Here is a 25,023-nt window from a genome sequence, read left to right on the forward strand (position 1 = left end):
TACAGCTTGTTGCCAAGGAGACCAGCCTCCAGAATCTCTCTCAGTAGTGTACAGAATAGTTAAATTACAGGCTGAGGCGTTACCTAAGTAACCTGTGAGATATCAGTCGGTTCTCTCCTGTCCATAGATTTCTATACAGCAATTACCGTAGCTGCTTACCACCTCTGTTAGCTCCAATCCTGTTAGGAGTCCCGCAAAATCACTAGCCCCTGGCCCTTTTTCCAGAGCCATGTGCTTGTTCAAAGATCCTCTTATTTCTATGTACAAATATAGTAGCAGTATAGAACAAGCACTACCCAGACCATAAAAGGGAATCTGTCACCATGTTTAAGCTACCTCCTCTGAGAGCGGCATAGTGAGGGAAAGCGCTGATTCCAAGGATGTATCACTTAGGTTACAGGGTGTGAGTTATTAGATATAGCATTTAGCAGAGCTCAGAAAGCTGATCCCTCCCAGACCACAGCTTTCTATGTACATTGTATATTGACAGTGAGCTGCTTATCAGAGGAGAGGGTGGACATGGACTAGGGCTAGTGTGAGCACCTGTTTTGGCATTAACACTCTCCTGGTGATAAAACTTTCATTGTATGTAAACAGCACACAGCCTAATAAGTAACACAACCCTGAAATGTGTCCACTTCTACACTATGGTGTCCTCCGATTTTATATAGCAAAAACCTGCTTGTCACAGTAGCGGGCTGAAGTTCCTGAACCAAAAATGTCATCCAGGTAGGTGTGTCCCTTCCTCAGCACCAAGGAAGAGACTGGAAAGCATGATATAGCAATTCTGGAGCATCTTTGTATTTCATTAATTGCTCCAGGCGGTTTGAATAGGCAGCGTGCTACTCGAGCGATCATCAGCCCCGGTGTGCTGGAGGTACAGATGGAAAGCACCTCAGCAGCAGGAACTTATAACGTGTGAGGACCAAAAAGCTGCTTGTGATTGTCACCAGATTGTGGAGGGTCCAAGCAGCAGAGCCGCCTGCCATCAGCGGTCCTCTGCTCCAATGATTTGTAAGGCTTCCTGTAAAACCTATTTAATACTCTACAGTAAATGAATAAAGCCGCTTTCCTATTATAGATTACCTGGACAATGGGAACAACAAGATGGCGATCCAGCAGGCTGAAAAGCTGCTTAAGAAACATAAAGACCTGCACTGCGCCAAGGTAGGAGCAGTTTTGTATGCTGTCACCACTGTTACTGCTGACAGATCTGAACAGTATTTAAAGGGATTCTGTTAGCCTTGTTTGCTATATAATCTAAGCACAGCTTAATATAGGGCAAGAAAGCCTGATTCCAGTGATGTATGACTCGCTGAGCTGCTTGGTGTAGTTTTGATAGAATCTTAGTTTGTGTGATGTAGAGCGAACACTTGTACCACTCTCTGGCAGCTTCCTTGTACACTATGAATTGTCAGCAAGCTGCTAATCAGTGGCAGTGTTACACAGATTAGCCTGACTGCCTGGCATTTGAGATGTAGTCAGTCAGTGATAATATGCTGCTGATAAAATACTGATTGTATTACTACAGCACCCAGACTAATAAGTGACACATCCCTGGAGTCAGGCTCTTTTGCTCTATATTATGTTGCACTCAGATTAAATAGCAAAAATCTGCTGATAGGTTTCTTTTCATAATAATATGTCTTGGGGATTATTGGAAGATAATGTTTTTAGCTCCAATGTTCTCTTTCTCTCAGGTCCTCAAAGCAATTGGATTACAACGAACCGGGAAGCAGGATGAAGCGTTTGTACTTGCACAAGAGGTAGCAGCTCTGGAGCCCACGGATGACAACTCCTTGCAGGCACTAACAATCTTGTACAGGGAAATGCACAGACGTAAGAACAATATATTGTGTGGTTTTGTCATCTTTCTGCAGTTGGGGTAAGGGTGGTAAAGCTCGTTCTCCTGAGTTTTGGGGAATTTTTCTTGTAATATTTTTTGTTAATGTTATTCTATTAAAGGGAATCTGTTTCCAGGTTTTTGCTACCCCATATGAGCGCAGAAAGATGTAGGGCCAGAGATCCTGATTGCTGTGATGGCACTTGATAGACTGCTTGCTGTGTTTTTTATATAATCACTTAATTATCTGCTGTAGATCTAGCAGGTCTGCGAATGCTGAGCCTTGTATAACAGTGTCCACACCTCTGATTGGCAGCTTTCAGCCATGACATCATTATACAGACATCATGCATATGAAGGACTGCCTGGCGGCAGGTTTACTGGTCCTCTAGTGATCTCAAACTAGAAAAATTGGATAGCTCAATAAGGTTATAGTAATCCAAGAACCAGTACTCGCAAGAACCTTATATCAAACCGGATAATAGATAAAATTAATTTTATTAATCATTTATTAAAAACCTTTAACCACACAGCAAAAATACATACAACCGTGCTCACTGCAATTGTCCCTCACACTGTAACCACTAATTTTCCCTGCCTACACAGCGGAGGTTGGCACCCTAGTTTTATACGAGAGAGGCGCCCCCGCTCCTCGACGGCTGATCCTGTTACTCCTACACAATTTTCTGGGAAAAGTGATCCAGCTATACCCCAATCTCACGCGGCAGGAAAGCTGAAAAGGACAGTAGATGCCAGATGAAGCATTAACAAGACAGTGTGAGGTAGAGTGATGCCGTTACCTAAAGTGCAGACATATAGTGCATAAACACAGAAACAATCTGACTATAACTGTTCCCTGTTCTGTCACAGCCTACCTGACTGTGGGGGTTGGCACCCTACTGTACAGCGGAATTGGCGCCCCCACTCAACGAAGGCTCACCCTCACGGTGACCCTATCACTGCAAACCCTGGCTAATTAGATGTATAGCCTAGTAAAGGTCATTCATAGGGGTAGGCTTAAATTATAATTCAATCTGATATGCACAAAAACGCCACATACCTAGCACATGATATACTAATCATTAGGCTCTTAGATGTATACCCAAATGGACACCAACAGAATGACAATCATTAGTGAAGGTAGGCTGGATTTAGGGTTGAAATGCAGTACCAATACAAAGCCGCACACCCAAGACAAGATATAGAACAGTGCCAGTTATAGTCATAAGATACTCATCATAGACGATGTTCTTGAGGATCCATGCCTAATGCCTCAACGCGTTTCACCAATCTGGATCATCAGGAGGTCTGGATAAACGATGCATGCAGCATGGGTATACATCTAAGAGCCTAATGATTAGTATATCATGTGCTAGGTATGTGGCGTTTTTGTGCATATCAGATTGAATTATAATTTAAGCCTACCCCTATGAATGACCTTTACTAGGCTATACATCTAATTAGCCAGGGTTTGCAGTGATAGGGTCACCGTGAGGGTGAGCCTTCGTTGAGTGGGGGCGCCAATTCCGCTGTACAGTAGGGTGCCAACCCCCACAGTCAGGTAGGCTGTGACAGAACAGGGAACAGTTATAGTCAGATTGTTTCTGTGTTTATGCACTATATGTCTGCACTTTAGGTAACGGCATCACTCTACCTCACACTGTCTTGTTAATGCTTCATCAGGCATCTACTGTCCTTTTCAGCTTTCCTGCCGCGTGAGATTGGGGTATAGCTGGATCACTTTTCCCAGAAAATTGTGTAGGAGTAACAGGATCAGCCGTTGAGGAGCGGGGGCGCCTCTCTCGTATAAAACTAGGGTGCCAACCTCCGCTGTGTAGGCAGGGAAAATTAGTGGTTACAGTGTGAGGGACAGTTGCAGTGAGCACGGTTGTATGTATTTTTGCTGTGTGGTTAAAGGTTTTTAATAAATGATTAATAAAATTAATTTTATCTATTATTATCCGGTTTGATATAAGGTTCTCCTCTAGTGATCTCCTAATAAAACAGTGATTTATGAAAACTACAGCAAGCAGCCCAGTGCGTGACACATCAGGGTCTCTGCCTCTACATCATGCTGGTCTCCGATTAGGTGAAAAAAAAATGGTGGCATATTCCCTTTTAAGACAAAAAAAAAAAAATATATATATATATATTATTTTATTCATGGCTATTACCGCAACCAAATATTTAAAGGGCTTTTTCTGGGTCTTCCACTACTAGGACAACCCCTTCTCTGTCTGAATATTTGCTCCCGTTTAAACTAAAAACACCAATTCTCCCCGCGTGCTGGCGCTGTTCCAGCGGAGTTGTCAGCACTCGCGTTCCCAGGGCTCACGTGAGGTTATGTCACATGACTCCATCACCCAATCAGTGCTGGCGTCACTGTCCCCTTAATCAAGAGTCGGTGAGAACTGCGGCTGACCGCTCACTTCCTCCTGATTACTTATACGTCCCAAGGCGGGAACAGTGACGCCAGCGCTGATTGTGCGCGGGAGTCGCGTGACGTAACAATCTCGCGTTACCCCCAAGAACGAGTGCCGACACTGCTGGAACGACACGGGAGGTGAGTATAGGTGTTGCCTTTAATAGGGGGCAAACACAAAGTGAGAAGGCTTGTCCTAATAGCGGAGAACACCTTTACAAGCCACTTTTCAAATAAAAGTAATGGTGTCAGACTCCAGAGCTTTGTTCACTATTACATTTCATGAAGTCAAACTTCATGCTGTCCCGATTATATTAAGAGGAATAAGCCATTATTCTACTTCTATGTATTGAGACACGATTGTACTTGTTCTGTTGCTTACTGGGGTTTCCGATGAAGTTTTTCCATCCTCCGTTGAGTGGTCATAACTGTTGCAGTATGGACACAGTGTTTATACTCCTTGGTGTTTTCTAGGAGGTAGCGGTGAGGAGGAAAGTTGGAGCTGTTCACTCTGGTATTAAGGGCGACTTATTACGCCTGGATCACGTAATGTGTTCAGGTTTTTGACTTTTAGTTGATTTTATAAACTTAGTTTTTATCCAGTTTTTTGTGCCGCAAACTACACACACTTTTTTTTTTCCCCATATGTGTGTTCTAGTGGAAACTGCTTAAAGAAACACTACTTTTTTGGGGGAGGTTTGGTCTTATTTTTGTTGTTTTTTTTTTAGTTTAGTTTTTTTAATTTCCTGAAGCAGTTTCGAAGTGTTGTTTTTCTTCTAAAGTGTTTAATATTTTGCTGGCTCTGGAATGGACATTGCCTAATTTTGCACAGATTCCATTAGGAGCCTCTTTGAAGAAGTGACATGAACTTTCTGGTGTTTTTACAAAATTGTAACAAGAAAAAATAAATATAGGCATGGTGATATTACAAAAATAAGAATAGGAAGAGTCAAGTGGGTTCAAAGTAAAAACCTTCCTATGCACGTGCCATATAGTCTGACCACAGAATCCAAGTCCTGCTCGGTTATCCTTGTCCTAGACCTGAATGGAGCACATGGGCATATACACTGACACTCCATTTACCTCCTCCTGGCAGAGACTAGAGTCTGTAACTCCTTCTCACAAATTGATGTAACTGTGTGATATGGCAAGAAGGAGTCCTAACAATGTCCTCCATATCTGCTATTAATTTCACCCGGTGAAAACCCTCCGTAGGCGAGATTACTTTGTGGGACTAGTAAAGATTGTTAAAATAATAAATTAAAGAATGTGTTTAAATGTTTACTTGTTAAATACTGCTGTCAAACTCTCAAACAGCATGGGAAGCGTCATTCTGTGCACCCATTGCTGTTCCCATGGTGCCATCACTGAGTGCCGATGGGTGGCAGTCATCTAGGAGACTGCTGAAGACACGCCTGTCATCATGGAGATCCTTAGAAGCCCAGCTTTCACACTGCAAGTCTACCATACCTTGTACATAGACGGATGGCGTTCTGCTCCTCTCCTGCCATGTTCCTTACTCCTGGGACAATAAACCTCTGCTCAGTGTCTCTTCCTTTGGGGTTATTGTCTGCTCATCAGTCCAGGTGTCTTATAGCGCAAGGCGTCGTCCTGTTAATTAATATAAACTTGATTATATTTGCTTGTTTTTTGCAACATGAGATTAAATGCTTAATTGACAATATTTACTTGTATTTTAGCGGAACTGGTTACTAAGTTGTATGAGGCGGCTGTAAGAAAAGTCCCAAGCAGTGAAGAATATCACTCCCACCTCTTCATGGCTTATGCCAGAGTAGGGGAATACAAGAAGATGCAGCAGGTATGGGAGATTTTCCTGTAATCAGTCCATTGCTATTTCTTCTAATGACATTCACTGCCGTTGCATCAACTCTTACTGACTGTGCATCATCCAGTCAGTAGCCTAATTAGGAATGAACTGTATAAAGCGTGTGTTGTGGCCATGATTTGGTAGAAGCAAAAAGAGGGGAGAAGCCAGCACTGCTGAAGGTCAAAACGCAATATCTAAAGTGCACATGCACATAATAAATTCTGACTGTATTTCAAATATGAGATATTTAGCAAATAATTGATCAATTCTTTGAGCTACCCCGCCACTTCACGGCAATCTCATAATGGGGCAGTCCTAACTCTACGTTTTTTATTTACATTGTGCCATTACGGCATTACTGTGTCTGAACCTGTCTCACTCTTTAACCTTGGTGCTGGCTTGGAGGCGTGGAGGCCAGATCTGACATGTCCGCACTGGACCTGATCGGCCTTCACCTACGCTTGTCCTTCCTGGCACCAAGGGGGTGATTCTGAAAATGTCTCCAGGTACAGCTTGCATGTCATAGTATAGTAATGGTGTCTTTCTTTTTATGCTCTTTTTATACATGTAGGAGGCCGTAATGGCACAACGTTAATAAAAAAACGTAGCGTAGGACTGCCCCATTATGAGATTGCCGTGAAGTGGCGGGGTAGCTCAAAAAATTGATCAATTTGCTAAATGTCTCATATTTGAACTACAGTTAGAATTCAGTAGGTGCATGTGCACCATTTGTATTGCGTTCTGACCATTAGCAGTGCTGGCTTCTCTTTTTTTTTTCTTTTGCATGATTTGGTAGCACTCAATAATATAGAAGTATTACAGATCATTCTCCTGTTAGTACAGCCTTCCTCCCTGATGGCACAGCGCTCCATTTTGCATTATGGCAGTGGGTGGAGGTGCATGTGACCAGACCATCCCATCAGTCGCCTCAATTAAAGCGCTGTTCATGAGAAAGCTGGATTCCAATTGGAGGAGGCTGATATACAGGTCCGGTCACAGGATCCTTCAGTAACATTCTGTAAGGAAGGCTGCCCTAATGATCAGGCGATGCTTCATGCCTAATTTACAGGTAACATGAATTTTTCACTGAAATGCTCCAGTATTTCAGAGAAAACGTAGTTTGGAGAGGAGTCCACAGGGTATAGAATTAAAGGGGGACTAGTCTAGTCCGGCCCCTGGTTGTCTGCCCCCCGCACCGCTCCAGTTGATTGACAGGTCTCTTCCGTGTGTACATTGGGAGAGACTCGTCAATCACCTGGAGTAGAGGAGCTTTGCCAAGCTAGTCCCATCTTTCCCTATAGTCCCCGCCGGAGCGTTTCAGAGGTAAACATGCCCCCTTACGAAGCTGGATGAAACGCGTGGGGCCTGGGCTTACACTCTAGCTAGGCATCCGTTTACACTATGTAGGTTTTTACTGTCTGTAATTATTACTGGGATTCCATGGTGAGATTTTCTCTGCAACTTATTGTTGGCTGTATCTTGGATTAGCACTCTTTAACAAGTGTCTTATGCATTAATCCTCCTGGATACCTTGAAATCTATTCACGGTCCTGTATTATATTTTATTGCCCTCTAGTGGTGTCTTTTTGGCCCTTCTTGGTGTTACTGTTATTTGTCTTTTGACCCCTATTCATCAAGAACGCCATTTTTCCCACCGGTCATGATGCCGGCTCAACGTGGTGTGAGACACCTGATTCATTAAAGGGAACCTGTCACCCCCAAAATTGAAGGTGAGCTAAGCCCACCGGCATCAGGGGCTTATCTACAGCATTCTGTAATGCTGTAGATAAGCCCCCGATGTAACCTGAAAGATGAGAAAAAGAGTTTAGATTATACTCACCCAGGGGCGGTCCGATCCAATGGGCATCGCAGTCCAGTCTGGGGCCTCCTATCTTCTTACGATGACGTCCTCTTCTTGTCTTCACGCTGCGGCTCTGGCACAGGCGTACTTTGTCTGCCCTGTTGAGGGCAGAGCAAAGTACTGCAGGGTGCAGGCACCGGGAAAGGTCAGAGAGGCCCAACGCCTACGCGCTGCAGTACTTTACGCTGCCCTCAACAGGGCAGACAAAGTACGCCTGCGCTGGAGCCGCAGCCTGAAGACCAGAAGAGGACGTCATCGCATGAAGATGGGAGGCCCCGGACCACGACACCCATCGGACCGGACTGCAGCGGGACCGCCCCTGGGTGAGTATAATGTAACCTCTTTTTCTCATTTTTCAGGATACATCGGGGGCTTATCTACAGCATTCCAGAATGCTGTAGAATAAGCCCCTGATGCCGGTGGGCTTAGCTCACCTTCGATTTTGGTGGGGGTGACAGGTTCCCTTTTATAGGCACGCGCTAATTAATTCAAGCGAGGCTTGAAGTTTCATGCATCTGTGCACCTCCCCACATATCTATCTTCAGTCAGGGACTTGTGTAAGGTTGTCACGCCCTGGCATTTCCGATTTTCTTGCAGATTGGTAATTTTGTTTTGGGGGGACAAGAAAACTCGAAGTCACAAAACAATAAATTGCGTAATCTCAGGTTGTTTAAAAATTGAATTCTGATGTAAAAGCTTTGATGAATCTGGGTCTATGTGATTTACAGACCTTTTCTTGGCATCGTCCTGTTTTCAGTTTCATTTACTGTCTGGCTGCAAACATGCAGCTACTCTCGGATTCATGGTGTCCGTGGTTTGGGCAGCATGAATGTAGTGACTGGTTCCCTTTAGAGCACCACTCCAGAGCAGGTTTTTTTTTTTGTTTTGTTTTTTATATTGGACCTCTGGAGTGGTGCTCTAAATGCAAGTCCTCTGCCCCCTGTCTGATACTTGCCTTCTGGTGTTATCATAGTTTTCGCCGCCGCTCCCTGTCGGTCTCCAGCAAAAAGGGAACTGTGCGGAGGTCACTTCACAATACAGAGTCTATCGTTCTGGCCCTCAGACTTGCATTGCTTTCTTGTGACGTAACTTCTGACTTCCGGTCAGTCATAGGCTGTGCTCACAAGATGGCGCAGTGGGACCGGAGCGGCACCGAAAAAACTGTGAAGATGTCAGAGGGTGAGTATATGACTGGGGGCAAGTGACTTAGATTTCAAAACACCACTCCAGCTCTGAATAAAAATCAAAACGCTGGAGTGTTGCTTTAAGTGTTATACTATTCTACTGGAATAGTCAAATTGATGCCTCTTTTGAGCAAAATAATGCCTTGTAACTATGGTATACCTAAAGATCACTTAAGTACTGCCATATCTTGTTTTACAGGCTGGGATGGCACTTTACAAAATTGTTCCGAAAAACCCGTATTATTTCTGGTCTGTGATGAGTTTAATTATGCAGGTAGGCACTGAACACAAATGAAATGGTCAAGTGTGGCGGCTTCGATTTGTTGTTTTGCCTGCAGAATAAAACGCAGAAAAAATGTAACATGTGAACATAGCCTAAGTAAAATGGAATCTGTCTCATTGAGATTTCCTTGTTTTTTATGCCCTTTTGTATTGAATGAGAATAGTGCAGTGCTCCCAGTAAATTCCCCTAACCCTAAAGTAAGCTGTGCATATGTGCGGTGTGACTCTTGACCATTACATAGTTCTAAGGGGGCTTCTGTTATATCTCCATGCACTAATCTGCATGGAACTCTCGTGGTTAAAAATTGACAAGTTCTTCCAGTATATTAGTGAAAATATTTATACCATCATTTAACCCAAGATATATTTCCAGTCTATTTCAGCACAAGATGAAAAACTTTCTAAAACCATGTTTTTACCTCTGGCTGAAAGAATGGTTGAAAAAATGGTTAAGGAGGACAAGATCGAAGCAGAGGCTGAAGTAAGGATAGGTTGCATATGAAGATCATAAAGCAATATTCCGTTTCCCTCAGCAATGAAAAACAATGATGTTATATATGGTTGTTCAGACTAGACAGATACTTGTCTTCACTAGGGGATGTCTGCTGTAGACTTTTACTTATAGAAGGATCCTGTGATAAGATGATCACACAATATCCTGTTTTTAGGACCCCAGCAAATGGCTATAATATGTGCCCCCCCCCCCCCCCCCCAGAGCAAGTGTATAAATTCCTTGCAGCTCCACCATAGGGGGAAAGGAAGCATTACCTGGTTCCCAAAATGGCCAATCTAGGATCATTCTGAATCATTGTACTTTTTGCATATAGATTTGGACCATGTCGTTTTTTTATGACCATATTACATCTGTAGACCCACCCTAAGCAAGAATTGTTAGTATGGTGTCAGCAAAACAGAATTTGGACCTACAACTGTAAGAAATGATGAAAAAAAAAAATTAAGGGAATTTGTTCGGGCACGGTCTTCATCAGTCCGTGTTACTGTTCGGTTTTGGCTGCCCGAACACCGGGTGTTTGTCACACTGTCATATGCATGGCACCGTGGCAAGCACCGCTTCTGATCGGCGGTGAAAGCATCCCCGTCGGTCAGACAGCCACGTCTCCCACGCTGTCAAAACACAGTGAGAGCGCTCAGCAGTGATCAGAGGTATAAAGTTTACCTCCGGTCACTGGTGTCAGCGGGTGGGACTACTGCTCCCATCATTCGACACCTGCTGCTCTAATAACAGCGATAGTAGTAGCAGCGGATGGGTGTATTCTTAAGCTGACTCCTGTGCTGTAAATAAATAATTAAAACAATGCCCGGCATGGGCTCCCCTGTATTGTTGATAACCAGCCAGGCAAAACTCCCGGCTGGGGGCTGCAGTGTTTTTCTTTCTCGCTTCATTGGGGGACACAGGTAACCATGGGTGTATGCTGCCGTCACTAGGAGGCTGACACTATGCAAATAAAGAAGTAACTCCTCCCCGGCAGTATACACCCTCCGCCAGGCACCAGGCAACTCAGTTTTTGCTTAGTGTCTGTAGGAGGCGGACCTGGATCTAACACCAGATCCGCATTTCTTTTACAGGGATTTGTTGTGTGTTTTTAATCATTTCCCCTTTCTTTTTCAGACTCTTTCTTCAGGGTAACAGGGTGCAGTTTTCTCACCCTGTCTTCCCCACTTTGAGCGACCGAGAGAGCAGTGTGGTATCGCCCACATCGCACCCTCTCGGACCCGCTGGGCAGGACTTTGTCCCCTGTCACCCATTCGGGTGTTCAGGGTGACCCTTTCTTCGGTGGCCAGTCCTGCCCGTTTCCCCTCCTCATCCCTCTCCTCGGAGCGGGCTGAGAGGAAGACGGCGGTCACATCCAGTGACCCTCTCCCCCTGTTCAGGGGTCGACGCCGTCTTCTGCGCCGGAGAGTCGTGGCGTGGGAAGGAGGACTACTTCCAGGACCCTCTATCTACCAGGGATCCTGATGATTCCTCATCTGCAGGTAGGGAATCTTCAATCAACAAACCCCCCATCCCCACCAATACCCTGCCCAGCAGCGATCTCCTCTTACCATAGGGGAGCATCTGACAGGGAAGTGGGCTGCATATTCAGGCGTTGAGACCACGTAGGAATGAAAGCAGGAAGGCTGGCATCTTTTCCCCCTCCTTATTCAAACTTGCAGGCTCGTTGGCCCGCCATTTCTCTCTGCCTCATGTTCCCTTTCTTAGCGCTTGAGCGCCCTCTGGTGGTGGCCGGAATTAGTGCGGCCGGGATGTGCAGCGTCTCCCTGCTTTTCCCTTTCTTGCCGCTTGAGCGCCCTCTTGTGGCGGTCGACGGTATAGCGGCCGGATTGCTTTCAGTTTTACAGGGGGCGTTCCTTTCTTTCCCCCCTTCGGTCCTGTGCACGCCCACAGCGTCGCACTTTCTCCGCGCTCTTTTCTCCTGCTTCCTGCTCCCTGTCAGCGTCTGCTCATCGCGTGGGACACAGGATTTCTCGGGGGAACACAGGCACCTGCGGTTACCGCTGTCTTTCACCAGGCTCAGCACTACCTCCTACTCCACCTGGCAGTATTCTCTGGGGACAAGGTAATATCCACCTATGTCCGACCCCACCCCGGCCTTTGCCCCTACGGCCATCCATTACGTCTGCGCTCACTGTAAGGCTACGTTCACATTTGCGTTGTGCGCCGCAGCGTCGGCGCCGCAACGCACAACGCAAATAAAAACGCAGCAAAACGCATGCACAACGCTGCGTTTTGCGCCGCATGCGTCGTTTTTTTCATTGAATTTGGACGCAGCAAAAATGCAACTTGCTGCGTCCTCTGCGCACCGACGCGGGCGCCGCAGCGACGCATGCGGCGCAAAACGCAAGTGCGCCGCATGTCCATGCGCCCCCATGTTAAATATAGGGGCGCATGACGCATGCGGCGCCGCTGCGGCGCCCGACGCTGCGGCGAGGACCGCAAATGTGAACGTAGCCTAAGAAAAAGTGGGTTTCAGGTCAGCCATCTCCTTTCTGCCCGTCCTGCGTTCCTCCCACCATGTCAGTTCCCCTGGAAGCTTCAGGGTCCCGGGATGAGTGCACCCCCCCCCTCCCCCGGAGTGGGCTGTTGCTATGTCTCAATCTGTGTCCGACCTGACTAAGGTTTCTCAGTCCCTGGTCCAGGCACTTGAACGCATCCCGCTTCTCTCTAATGCCACCAGTGCCACGAACGCCTCTCACGGCGATTCGCCCGCACCTGTCCTAGACTCTCACAGAGGCAGACCGGACAAAAGAGACAGAAAACGGACCTTATCTAGATCCTTCTCCAGTTCACCGGACCACATCGGGATTCCCCTATCTGCCCGTTCCCCTTCCTCACAGGCGGACCTCGGGTCTGATGTCACCTCTCAGTCGGAATCTGACTCGGATGCAGATCAGACTTCCGGAACACAAGATATGGTTGATAGCCTTATCTCAGCTATCATTCAACGCTTGATCTTAAGGAGGATGAGGCAAGCTCTCAGGATGTCTCCGTTGCTTTTAAACGGATTAAACGTCCCTCTAGGGTTTTCCCTAATCACAAGGAGTTTGACAACACTACCGCCACTCACTGGGAAAACCCTGGCAAGCGTTTCCCAGGCAGGAAACTGCTTGATGTGTTATACCCTTTTCACTCCGACCTGGTCTCCAAGTGGCCCAAGTCTCCTAAGGTCGACCCGCCTGTGTCCAGGCTATCCTCACAGACAGTTCTGTCTATTCCGGACGCGGCTTCCCTTAAGGACCCCTCGGACAGACAAATCGAGGCGCTAGCAAAATCAGCATTTGAGGCCTCCGGAGCCTCCCTTTGCCCTAGTTTCGCCTCGTCATGGGTAGCCAAGGCTGTTTCAGCCTGGGCCAAGACCCTGCGCAGGGACATTTCGGCCTCTGCTCCTGCTGAAGAACTGTCTGAATTAGCGGATCAGATTTCACTGGCAGGAAAATACCTGATGAATGCCTCCCTTGATGCAGCGGCCTGCTCTACCAGGGCTAATGGCAACATTGTCGCCATTCGCCGGATTCTTTGGTTAAAGGCGTGGAACGCTGACCCCGCATCTAAGAAATCGCTCACGGGTCTGCCCTTCCAGGGCTCCAGACTCTTCGGCTCGCAGCTAGATCAAATGATCTCGGACGCTACTGGCGGTAAGAGTACCTCCTTACCCCAGTCCAAGCCTAAACGTCCCTTCAACAGGAGGGGTCCCCAGTCCTTTCGTCCCTTTCGGTCTTTTGCCTCTTCGGGAAACCCCGTCCAGGACCGTTCCTCCTCACAAGGGGACCGTAGAAAACCTTCTTTCAGGCCTCCGCCACGCTGGAGAGCCAAGAGCCACCCCGCAAAACCATCGGGATCTCGGGGCCGCAGGTTTTCTAATAAATGACGGGTCGCCCCCACCTGGAACTCCTTCCAGGGTGGGAGGCCGCCTTCTTCTATTCTCAGAGGTTTGGCTTTCAGTAGTCGACGACGCCTGGGTCAGGGAGATCGTCACGTCAGGCTACAAAATAGAGTTTTCTTCGCCCCCAGGAAGACGTTTCATGCTCTCTCGTCCTCCCAAAAAGCCCTCTCATCTCCCAGGGCTTCTCCAAGCCGTCGATTCGCTCCTCGCCTCGGGAGTCGTAGTGCCGGTGCCTTTTCGTCAGCGGTTTTCCGGGTTTTATTCAAACCTGTTCGTGGTTCCAAAAAAGGACGGCTCTCTCCGTCCGATTCTGGATCTCAAACGATTGAACCGCCACCTTCGGATTCAACACTTCAAAATGGAATCTCTGCGCTCGGTGATAGCGTCCATGGAGCCGGGAGAGTTTCTGTGCTCAGTGGACATTCGGGATGCGTACCTTCACATTCCTATTTGCGTGCAGCATCAGAGGTTCCTCCGATTCGCGATCAGGGAGCATCATTACCAGTTCACTGCCCTCCCCTTCGGGCTGGCATCTGCTCCCAGGGTCTTTACGAAGGTCATGGCAGCTGTCATGGCCATCCTGCGTTCAAAAGGGATTCTGGTAATCCCATACCTCGACGACCTATTGATCAAGGGCCCATCCCAGGGGGATTGCAGCCAGAGCCTCCATCTTACTCTGGACACCTTAGTTCGCCTAGGCTGGTTGATCAACTACCAGAAGTCTTCCTTGATTCCAACCCAACGGCTGGAGTTCCTAGGCATGGAATTCGATACCTTTCGGGCTCAGGTCTTCCTTCCCAAGGAGAAGTTTCTTTCTCTTCGTCGGGGTGTCAGCGCTAAAGGGTCCGAGTCCTCTGTCCCTTCGTCTAGCCATGAGAGTTCTGGGGAGAATGGTCGCTTCTATGGAAGCGGTCCCCTATGCTCAGTTCCACTCTCGTCCCCTCCAGCTGGCTCTTCTGTCTGCCTGGGACAGGAACCCGCTTTCCCTGGACCGTCCGTTTCGCCTCTCCCCCAGGGCGAGACAGTCTCTCTCTTGGTGGACGCTGTCCACCTCCATTCTGCGCGGGAGGTCATTTTTACCCCCCCCCACTGGCAGGTGATTACCACCGACGCCAGTCTCCAAGGTTGGGGAGCGGTCTTTCTCCACCTCACAGCCCAGGGCCGCTGGACTGCTCAAGAGGCGTGCCTCTCGATCAACCTCTTGGAAATCAGAGCCATCTTCCTAGCCCTCATCCGCTGGGAGTCTCTCCTTTCGGGAAAGCCGGTCCGCATTCAGTCGGACAACGCCACGGCCGTGGCATACATAAATCACCAAGGGGGGACTCGCAGCAGTCAAGTCATGGCGGAAGTAGCTAAAATTTTCCGCTGGGCGGAGGGTCATGTTCCCTCTCTGTCAGCCGTCCACATCCCAGGAGTGGACAATTGGGAGGCCGACTTTCTAAGTCGCCAGGGTATCGTGGCGGGCGAGTGGTCTCTTCTTCCAGCTATCTTCAGCCAGATTTGCCAGCGGTGGGGCGTTCCGGACGTCGACTTGATGGCCTCCCGGGCAAACCACAAAGTTCCCCAGTACGTCGCCAGGTCTCGGGACGCGATGGCCGTCGGATGCGACGCTCTCGTGATCTCTTGGGCCCAGTTCCGGATGCCCTATCTGTTCCCGCCTCTCCCTCTGATCCCAAGGGTCGTAAAGAAGATCAAGTCGGAAGGGGTCCCCGTACTCTTGGTAGCTCCAGATTGGCCTCGCAGAGCCTGGTACGCAGAGCTGATAAACATGTTATCGGATGTTCCGTGGAGACTTCCGGATCTTCCGGACCTTCTTTCACAGGGGCCTCTCTCCCACCCGAATTCTCGGTCGCTGAATTTAACGGTATGGCCGTTGAGGCCGCGGTCCTGAAGAATGCGGGTTTTTCTCATAGCGTCATCCAGACTATGATAAGAGCGAGAAAACCGGCCTCATCGCGTGTCTACCACAGATGTTGGAAGGCATTTTTCCGGTGGTGTCAGGATAACAATCTGTTTCCTATGACCTTTTCCCTTCCTTCCCTTCTCAGCTTTCTTCAAACGGGCCTAGATTCGGGTCTTTCCCTTAGCACCTTGAAGGGTCAGATCTCCGCTCTATCAATTCTTTTTCAAAGAGACCTGGCTTCCCTGCCTCAGGTGAGGACCTTCATCCAGGGGGTCGCTCATATAGCTCCCCCTTACCGGTCTCCTGTTGAGCCTTGGTATCTCAACCTCGTCTTAGATGCCCTGCAGCGGCCGCCCTTTGAACCGCTTCAGGATGTTTCCTTCTCGCTTCTATCCTGGAAGGTAGCCTTTTTGATCGCCATCACCTCCATTAGAAGGGTTTCAGAGCTGGCGGCTTTATCCTGTCGTTCTCCCTTTCTGGTCCTGCATCAAGACAAGGTGGTTCTTCGTCCGGTTCCTTCCTTCTTACCGAAAGTTGTTTCATCTTTTCATATCAACGAGGACATTGTCCTCCCGTCCTTTTGCCCTTCCCCGGTTCATCCATTGGAGAAATCCCTTCACAAGCTGGATGTGGTCAGGGCTATCCGGATTTACATCGCCAGAACTGCCTCTTTTCGTCAGGCCGATCCTCTGTTCGTCGTCTCGGATGGGCGTCGAAAGGGTCTTCCTGCCTCCAAATCCACGATTGCTCGTTGGATCCGTTCAGCGGTTTTGGAGGCATACCGCGTCCAAGACAAACAGCCTCCTTCGGGGGTGAAGGCTCACTCTACCCGGGCAGTGGGAGCTTCCTGGGCAGTTCGTCACCAAGCTTCGGCCTCGCAGGTTTGCAAGGCCGCTACGTGGTCTTCCATGCACACCTTTGTCAAATTCTACGGGGTGCATACTCAGGCTTCCGTGGACGCGAGCCTGGGTAGGAGGATACTGCAGGCGGCGGTTTCTCACCGGCCAACCTGACTCCTCTTTTTCTGCAGAATATCCCGTACTAGGGACTGCTTTGGGACGTCCCATGGTTACCTGTGTCCCCCAATGAAGCGAGAAAGAAAGAGGGATTTTTGGTTCTTACCGTAAAATCTCTTTCTTGGAGCCTTCATTGGGGGACACAGCACCCTCCCTTGAAGTTGTACCGTGTTGGCTAACGTGCCGTTGTTGTGGGTTGGTACATAGGTTGAGTTTTATATTACCTGTTCCTACTACTGCTTTTGCACCAACTGAGTTGCCTGGTGCCTGTCGGAGGGTGTATACTGCCGGGGAGGAGTTACTTCTTTATTTGCATAGTGTCAGCCTCCTAGTGACAGCAGCATACACCCATGGTTACCTGTGTCCCCCAATGAAGGCTCCAAGAAAGAGATTTTACGGTAAGAACCAAAAATCCCTCTTTTGTCTGTATGGGCTACAAGCATCTCTGAATGAAGCAGAAATTGCAAGAATTTAGAGAAACAAAGTATGTAAGGTAGTTGCATGATTTTATGTCCTATTTTTGTCATCACTAGAATGTTAATGAAAGCCAACGTGTCTTTATAGGTTGAACTGTACTATATGATTTTGGAGCTTCTGGGAAAACATGAGGAAGCCCTAGAGGTTATAAGAGGAAAGCTCGGTGGTATGTATCTTCTAGCCGTTCCTAAACTGCTTTGCTTTTCATTGTGACATCTATCTGAAGTTATTGTGTATAATATTTTTTCTATATATTGTGGCCCAAGAATAGTATTGTACCCATGTCCCCATTTACTGCCTAGGGTATGTGTACACGATCTGGAAGTGGCAGCGCTTTGGATGCAGGGCATGTTCGCCGCGTCCAAAGCGCTGCCGTCTATTGAACGCAGGTGAATTTGCATGTGATCACTGAACCGTGCGGACTCACCACGTCTAATACATTCGGTTGGTGAAATTTCTCTTGCGGAGACTAGTGTCTCCATAAGAGAAATTGACATGCTGCGGTCTGGAGAGATGCGCCACATGTCCGTCTCAACGGGCGTCTCTGGACGCATAGTGGGCATGGGATTTCTTGAAATCCCATCCTCTATGGCAGTGTTCCCCAACTCCGGTCCTCAAGAGCCACCAACAGGTCAGAGGTGTCACTGCATTCCTCGAGGGCTGCCAACAGGTCATGTTTTCAGGATTTCCTTAGCATTCCACAAGGTGCTGGAATCATTCTGTGCAGGTGATTAAATTATCAACTGTGCAATACAAGGAGATCCTGAAAACATGACCTGTTGGCAGCCCTCGAGGAATGCAGTTTAACACCTCTGCAACAGGTCATGTTTTGAGGATTTCCCTAGTATTACACAGGTCAGTGAATGCTTGCCTGTGCAGGTGATGCAATTATCACCTGTGTAATACTAAGGAAATCCTGAAAACATAACCTGTTGGTGGCTCTTGAGGACCGGAATTGGGGAACACTGCTCTATGCTGTAACATCTGGACGCTGTGGGTTGGATTCAGCACAAGTACGCAACGTCCAACCCGCAGCGTTTAATGACCGTGTGCACCTACCCTCAATGTTTTAATCCTTGTTGTAAAATGGAAAAAAAAAAGCTCATATGTCTTTGACAAGTTATGTCTTGTATGATCGATATGTAGAAAAGCTGACCAGCGAGCTGCAGAGCCGAGAAAACAAATGTATGGCGATGTACAAGAAGCTGAGCAGGTGGCCTGAATGCAATGCACTCTCCAAAAGACTTCTGTTACTAAAGTGAGTCCATGGATTACCTGCTTGTCCTTACCACTGAGCACCAGGCCTGCAGCGGTTGTTTATGATGCTTCAGTCTTTTTGGGGGGTTTTGGAGGTGGGGATGAGTGGGCTGGAGAGTTTTTAAACGTCTGGTTTCTCCACTTTAGTTTTTCTGGCAAAGCATTAAAAACACACATGACAGGGTCGTCTGGTGGAAACTTCTGTCCATTCTGTCCACATGCAAAATTACTGGTTTGCGAGGATGTTGGCAATGTAACCTGTTGGGTGACAACATCTTTCATATGTCGAAGATTTTGTACAATGCATCTTGTAGTATATTAGTAGATTAATATGGTTTGTCCCACTACCTTTAATTCTTTTCTTCAGCTCAGATGACTGGCAGTTCTATATGTCCTACTTTGATTCTGTGTTTCACCTCATTGATGAGTCTTGGACACCACCAGCAGAAGGCCCAATGTAAGTCTCTGCATGTGTTTATGAAGAGGTTTAGTTAAAACATGAGAACAATTTGGGAGAAAGTAGGTAATCTCCGATAGCAGCATTAAATGCGCCAGGGGGACATGTGACTATACCCCCTTGATGAGGCCCCAATGGGTTCCCATGATAGATAGGGGCTGCTGAAAACCTCCGTGCTTGTCATGACTGATCTCTTGTACAAGTAAGCCTCTACCAGACATTCACAGGAGACTGTGATTTTCGAAGTACACAGCAGTACTGTAGCACTGCTTTCTATAGCACAAGCAATCAGTTGATTGCAGGTTCAAGTCCTCTAAAAGGACTAGCAAAGAAAAAAAAGAAAAGTTTTAATAAAACATAAATGTTCAAATCACTCCTCTTTTACCCCTACGTTCAAAAAGTCAGATCTATCAAAATTATAAAATTAGTAAACTGCATGATAAAAAAAAAAATCAAAATGCCAGAATTGTTTTTTGGTCTCCGCAACATTGCAATAATGGGCATTCTACCCCAAAATGGTATAATTAAAAACATCAGCTCAGTGTGCAAAAACAATTAGCCCTCACACAGCCCTGTGGACCAAAAATTTAAAACAATTACGGGTCTTGGAAAATGAGGACACAAGCAAAATTTTAACAAATTTCCGAATTTTTCACCACTTAAATAGAAAACCAAACACAAACGATATACATGTTTTGGTATCTGCATAATCGTACTGACCTGGAGAATCCTGTTGCCAGGTCAGTTTGACTGTATAGTGCACACGGTAAATAAAAACGAATTGTGGAATTGAAGTTTTGACAAACTTACAATTTTTTCCCCCTGCTTTTTCAGTACGTCATGATAAAATGAATGGTGCCAATAAACTTGTCCTGTAAAAAAAAAAACAAGCCATCAGGCTTTATGCACACGTTGCAGATTTGCCTGTTCAATTTTCTGTGCAGATTCTATCCTCTCTTGCCAGAAAACGCAGGTGCGGATTTGATGAGTTTTTTAATGCGTTTTTTTCTTAGCCTGTTTATAGCCTGGGAAGTGGGTAATACCTATGGATCTTCCCAGGCTATGAATATCAGCCCACAGCTGTCTACGTAGCCTTTACCAGCTATTAAAATGGGGGGACCCCCCCAAAAAATGAAGTTGGGTCCCCTTATAATTTATAGCCAGAAAGGCTACGCAGACAGCTGCGGGCTGATATTCATAGCCTAGAGACGGGCCATGGAGAAGGGCCATGCACCCAGCCGCCCCAGAAATGGCGCATCTGTAAGATGCCCCAATTCCAGCACTTTGCTTCTCTCTTCCCACTGCCCTGTAGCGGTGGCATATGGGGTAATAAGAGGTTAATGTCACCTTTGTATTGTAAGGTGACATCAAGCCCGGTTAGTAATGGAGAGGCGTCAATAAAACACCTATCCATTACTAAACCTATAGTAGTGAAAGAGTTAAAAAAAAAAAAAAAAACTCAGCCAGAAAGAAGAATTTTAATATTCTTACTTTCACCATACTTACAACCACGCCTAATTCCCCGAAGCCATCGATCACCTGCAAAAAAATAATAAACCAACAGTATACTCCCTGTTCCGACGTAGTCCAATTATGAACATGTCCCATGACGATCTCCCCTATAGAACCGTGACATCAGGAGATGTGACCGCTCTATAGGCCTTCAGTGACACACTGACAGGAGACCAACTTCTCCCAACCGTCCAAGAGCAGTTTGGCGCCCAACAATGCCTTTTCCAGCATGATGGAGCACCTTGCCATAAAGCAAAGGTGATAACTAAATGGCTCATGGAACAAAACATAGAGATTTTGGGTCCATGGCCTGGAAACTCCCCAGATCTTAATCCCATTGAGAACTTGTGGTCAATCATCAAGAGACGAGTGGACAAACAAAAACCAACAAATTCTGGCAAAATGCAAGCATTGATTATGCAAGAATGGACTGCTATCAGTCAGGGTTTGGTCCAGAAGTTGATTGAGAGCATGCTAAGGAGAATTGCAAAGGTCTTGAAGAAGGGTCAACACTGCAAATATTGACTTGCTGCATTAACTCATTCTAACTGTCAATATAACCTATTGGTACTCATAATATGATTGCAATTATATTTCTGTATGTGATATAAACATCAGACAAACACTAATAAAAACCAGAGGGCAGCAGATCATGTGAAAATATAATTTTGGTGTCATTCTCAAAACTTTTGGCCATGACTGTATGTTGTATGTACTGTCTGTATTGTATGTGTGTGGTTTTTTGTTTGTTTTATACACTTGAACACAGCCCCGCAGACACACGCAGGCCACCGCAGACACACGTAGCCCCGCCGGCCACCGCAGACACACGCAGGCCACCGCAGACACACGCAGCCCCGCCGGCCACCGCAGACACACGCAGCCCCGCAGGCCACCGCAGACACGCAGGCCACCGCAGACACGCAGGCCACCGCAGACACACGCAGGCCACCGCAGACACACGCAGCCCCGCCGGCCACCGCAGACACACGCAGCCCCGCCGGCCACCGCAGACACACGCAGCCCCGCCGGCCACCGCAGACACACGCAGCCCCGCCGGCCACCGCAGACACACGCAGCCCCGCCGGCCACCGCAGACACACGCAGCCCCGCCGGCCACCGCAGACACACGCAGCCCCGCCGGCCACCGCAGACACACGCAGCCCCGCCGGCCACCGCAGACACACGCAGCCCCGCCGGCCACCGCAGACACACGCAGCCCCGCCGGCCACCACAGACACACGCAGCCCCGCCGGCCACCGCAGACACACGCAGCCCCGCCGGCCACCGCAGACACACGCAGCCCCGCCGGCCACCGCAGACACACGCAGCCCCGCCGGCCACCGCAGACACACGCAGCCCCGCCGGCCACCGCAGACACACGCAGCCCCGCCGGCCACCGCAGACACACGCAGCCCCGCCGGCCACCGCAGACACACGCAGCCCCGCCGGCCACCGCAGACACACGCAGCCCCGCCGGCCACCGCAGACACACGCAGCCCCGCCGGCCACCGCAGACACACGCAGCCCCGCCGGCCACCGCAGACACACGCAGCCCCGCCGGCCACCGCAGACACACGCAGCCCCGCCGGCCACCGCAGACACACGCAGCCCCGCCGGCCACCGCAGACACACGCAGCCCCGCCGGCCACCGCAGACACACGCAGCCCCGCCGGCCACCGCAGACACACGCAGCCCCGCCGGCCACCGCAGACACACGCAGCCCCGCCGGCCACCGCAGACACACGCAGCCCCGCCGGCCACCGCAGACACACGCAGCCCCGCCGGCCACCGCAGACACACTTCCCTATCCCGATCTGCAGCGTTTCTCGCACGCAACTCCGCAGCAAAACCGCAGATCCGGAAGTCAATGGGTCCTTTTTTGAATCTGCTGCGTTTCCAGTGCGGAATTTTCCGCACCATTAGCACAGCATTTTTTTCCCCATTCATTTATATTGTACTGTAAATCACTTGCGGATCTGCAGCGTTTCTGCTCGGAAAAAAACGCTGCGGATCCGCAAGAAATCTGCAACGTGTGCACATACTCATACGGCTATGTGGCCAGAAAAATAAAAATTTTATGGCTCTTGGGAGAAGGGGAGGAAAAACGGAAATTGGGCACGGCAGGAAGGGGTTAAAGTTGGTGTGACTCCCAACCATCTGATGTCTATAGGGGGGCCCCAACATGTTCTGTGAGAAGGATCAGCATGGTGTTGAGTACCAGTTGGGTGTCGCGTGACTGATTCCTTTCTTAGTCCAGTTAAGTTAGCCCATGAAAGCATTACATAGGACTGATTGATCCGTGGGCATTGCCTTTCCAATACGGGATCAACTTCACTGATGTTAAAAAAACAAAACAAACAAACCGTATTGCTTCTTTAAAGTTTAATTAGCGATGGCCAGCGAGTCACCACCTTTGTCTTTCCTCCAGGTCATTGGAAGGAAATCTCGATTACACTATTGAACAAGTAGTTACATTTATAGAAGAACAAATAGAGTCAGACTCACAGAACCCTCGCCCACTTCGGGGGCCACACTTAGCCAAACTCGAGCTGATTCGTCGACTAAGACTGAGGGGATGTAATGATGAGTATAAGCTTGGTAAGTGTCCTAACAGAGTTTTGTTGATTTCCATTTACAGTATATGGTCTTGCTTGTTAACCCCTTTCTGACCTCGGACGGGATAGTACGTCCGAGGTCAGATCCCCCTCTTTGATGCGGGCTCCGGCAGTGAGCCCGCATCAAAGCCGGGACATGTCAGCTGTTTTGAGCAGCTGACATGTGCCCGCAATAGCAGCGGGTGAAATCGCAATTCACCCGCTGCTATTAACTAGATAAATGCTGCTGTCAAACGCTGACAGCGGCATTTAACCGGTGCTTCCGGCCGGGCGAAAATGAGCGCATCGCTGACCCCCGTCACATGATCGGGGGTCAGCGATGCTTCGGCAGAGTAACCATAGAGGTCCTTGAGACCTCTATGGTTACTGATCGCCGGTAGCTGTGAGCGCCACCCTGTGGAAGGCGCTCATAGCACACCTGCATTTCTGCTGCATAGCAGCGATCTGATGATCGCTGCTATGTAGCAGAGGCGATCAAGTTGTGCCAGCTTCTAGCCTCCCATGGAGGCTATTGAAGCATGGCAAAAGTAAAAAAAAAATATATAAAAGTTTAAATCACCCCCCTTTCGCCCCATTCAAAATAAATCAATAAAAAAAAATCAAACCTACACATATTTGATATCGCCGCGTTCAGAATCGCCCGATCTATCAATAAAAAAAAAAGCATTAACCTGATCGCTAAACAGCGTAGCGAGAAAAAAATTTGAAACGCCAGAATTAAGTTTTTTTGGTCGCAGTGACATTGCATTAAAATGCAATAACGGGTGATCAAAAGAATGTATCTGCACCAAAATGGTATCATTAAAAATGCCAGCTTGGCACACAAAAAAATAAGCCCTCAACCGACCCCAGGTCATGAAAAATGGAGATGCTATGGGTATCGGAAAATGGCGCAATTTTTTTTTTTTTTTTTTTTTTTTTTTAGCAAAGTTTGGAAATTTTTTTCACTACTTAGATAAAAAATAATCTAGTCATGTTAGGTGTCTATGAACTCGTAATGACCTGGAGAATCATAATGGCAGGTCAGTTTTAGCATTTAGTGAACCTAGCAAAAGAGCCAAACAAAAAACAAGTGTGGTATTGCACTTTTTTTGCAATTTCACCACACTTGGAATTTTTTTCCCGTTTTCTAGTACACGACATGCTAAAACCAATGATGTCGTTCAAAAGTACAACTTGTTTTGCAAAAAAATAAGCCCTCACATGGCCTTATGGCTCTGGGAAGGAGGGGAGCGAAAAACGTGGCTGCTGTATTTCAAGAACAGTTCCACCCCGACCATTGGTTGTGCCTTGTTACAGCTCTGACCCATTGAAGTGAATGGAGCTGAGCTGCAATACCATATACAACCAATGGTGGGTGTTGCTGATTAGAAAAAAAAGTCTACTTTATTTCATAAATCTGGACAACCCCATTGAATCTTGTCTAAATATCTGTACACTTCGGTGATTAATTTGCAGGGTGATGTTAGGCTATTTAAATTGCCCTCTGCTCCTTGCATATCTATCATTAGAGGTTGTCCAACACTTTTATATAGATGACCTATCCTTAGGATAGGTCATCAGTATCATATTGTGGGGTGCAACACCCAGCAGCTGCAATGATCAGGTGTTTGCGATGCCAGCAGCAGCCATCAGTTGCGTAGTGGAACAGCGCATGGCAGTCAACTGTATTGTGGCCTGGCCTTTACTTGAATACACTGTGTTCCAAATTACTATGCACAAAGAGTTTAGGAGTGATAAGGTTGGAATTTTTTTGTTTGTCATTTAAACTCATTGATGGTGATGTGTCAGGGCTCTTTATATCACTGAAAGCAATTGCAGATACCTGTGCGAATTAGTTTGGTAGGTGTGTCCAAATAAAGGTAAGACTACTTAAGAAGGCTGTTCCACATTATTAAGCAGCCTATATTTTTGGCCAGAATGGGAAAGAAAAAGGATGTCGGCTGTTGAGAAGCAACAA

At 47.8% G+C, this 25,023-nt stretch overlaps 1 protein-coding gene across 1 annotated transcript in view; it reads left to right on the forward strand.

The window, feature by feature from the left end:
* NAA25 (N-alpha-acetyltransferase 25, NatB auxiliary subunit) overlaps nt 1–25,023 on the forward strand; it is a 90,203-nt gene that overhangs the window by 20,983 nt on the left and 44,197 nt on the right. The window contains exons 2-10 of the mRNA XM_077292506.1: nt 1,082–1,167; nt 1,701–1,839; nt 5,966–6,084; nt 9,338–9,412; nt 9,794–9,901; nt 17,307–17,385; nt 18,366–18,477; nt 18,844–18,933; nt 22,877–23,046. Coding sequence (XP_077148621.1) covers nt 1,082–1,167; nt 1,701–1,839; nt 5,966–6,084; nt 9,338–9,412; nt 9,794–9,901; nt 17,307–17,385; nt 18,366–18,477; nt 18,844–18,933; nt 22,877–23,046 — 978 coding nt within the window. The remainder of the gene's footprint in view (nt 1–1,081; nt 1,168–1,700; nt 1,840–5,965; nt 6,085–9,337; nt 9,413–9,793; nt 9,902–17,306; nt 17,386–18,365; nt 18,478–18,843; nt 18,934–22,876; nt 23,047–25,023) is intronic.

The sequence above is a fragment of the Ranitomeya variabilis genome, chromosome 1 (genome assembly GCF_051348905.1).
Source record: "Ranitomeya variabilis isolate aRanVar5 chromosome 1, aRanVar5.hap1, whole genome shotgun sequence".
In the NCBI taxonomy this organism is placed as follows: Eukaryota; Metazoa; Chordata; class Amphibia; order Anura; family Dendrobatidae; genus Ranitomeya; species Ranitomeya variabilis.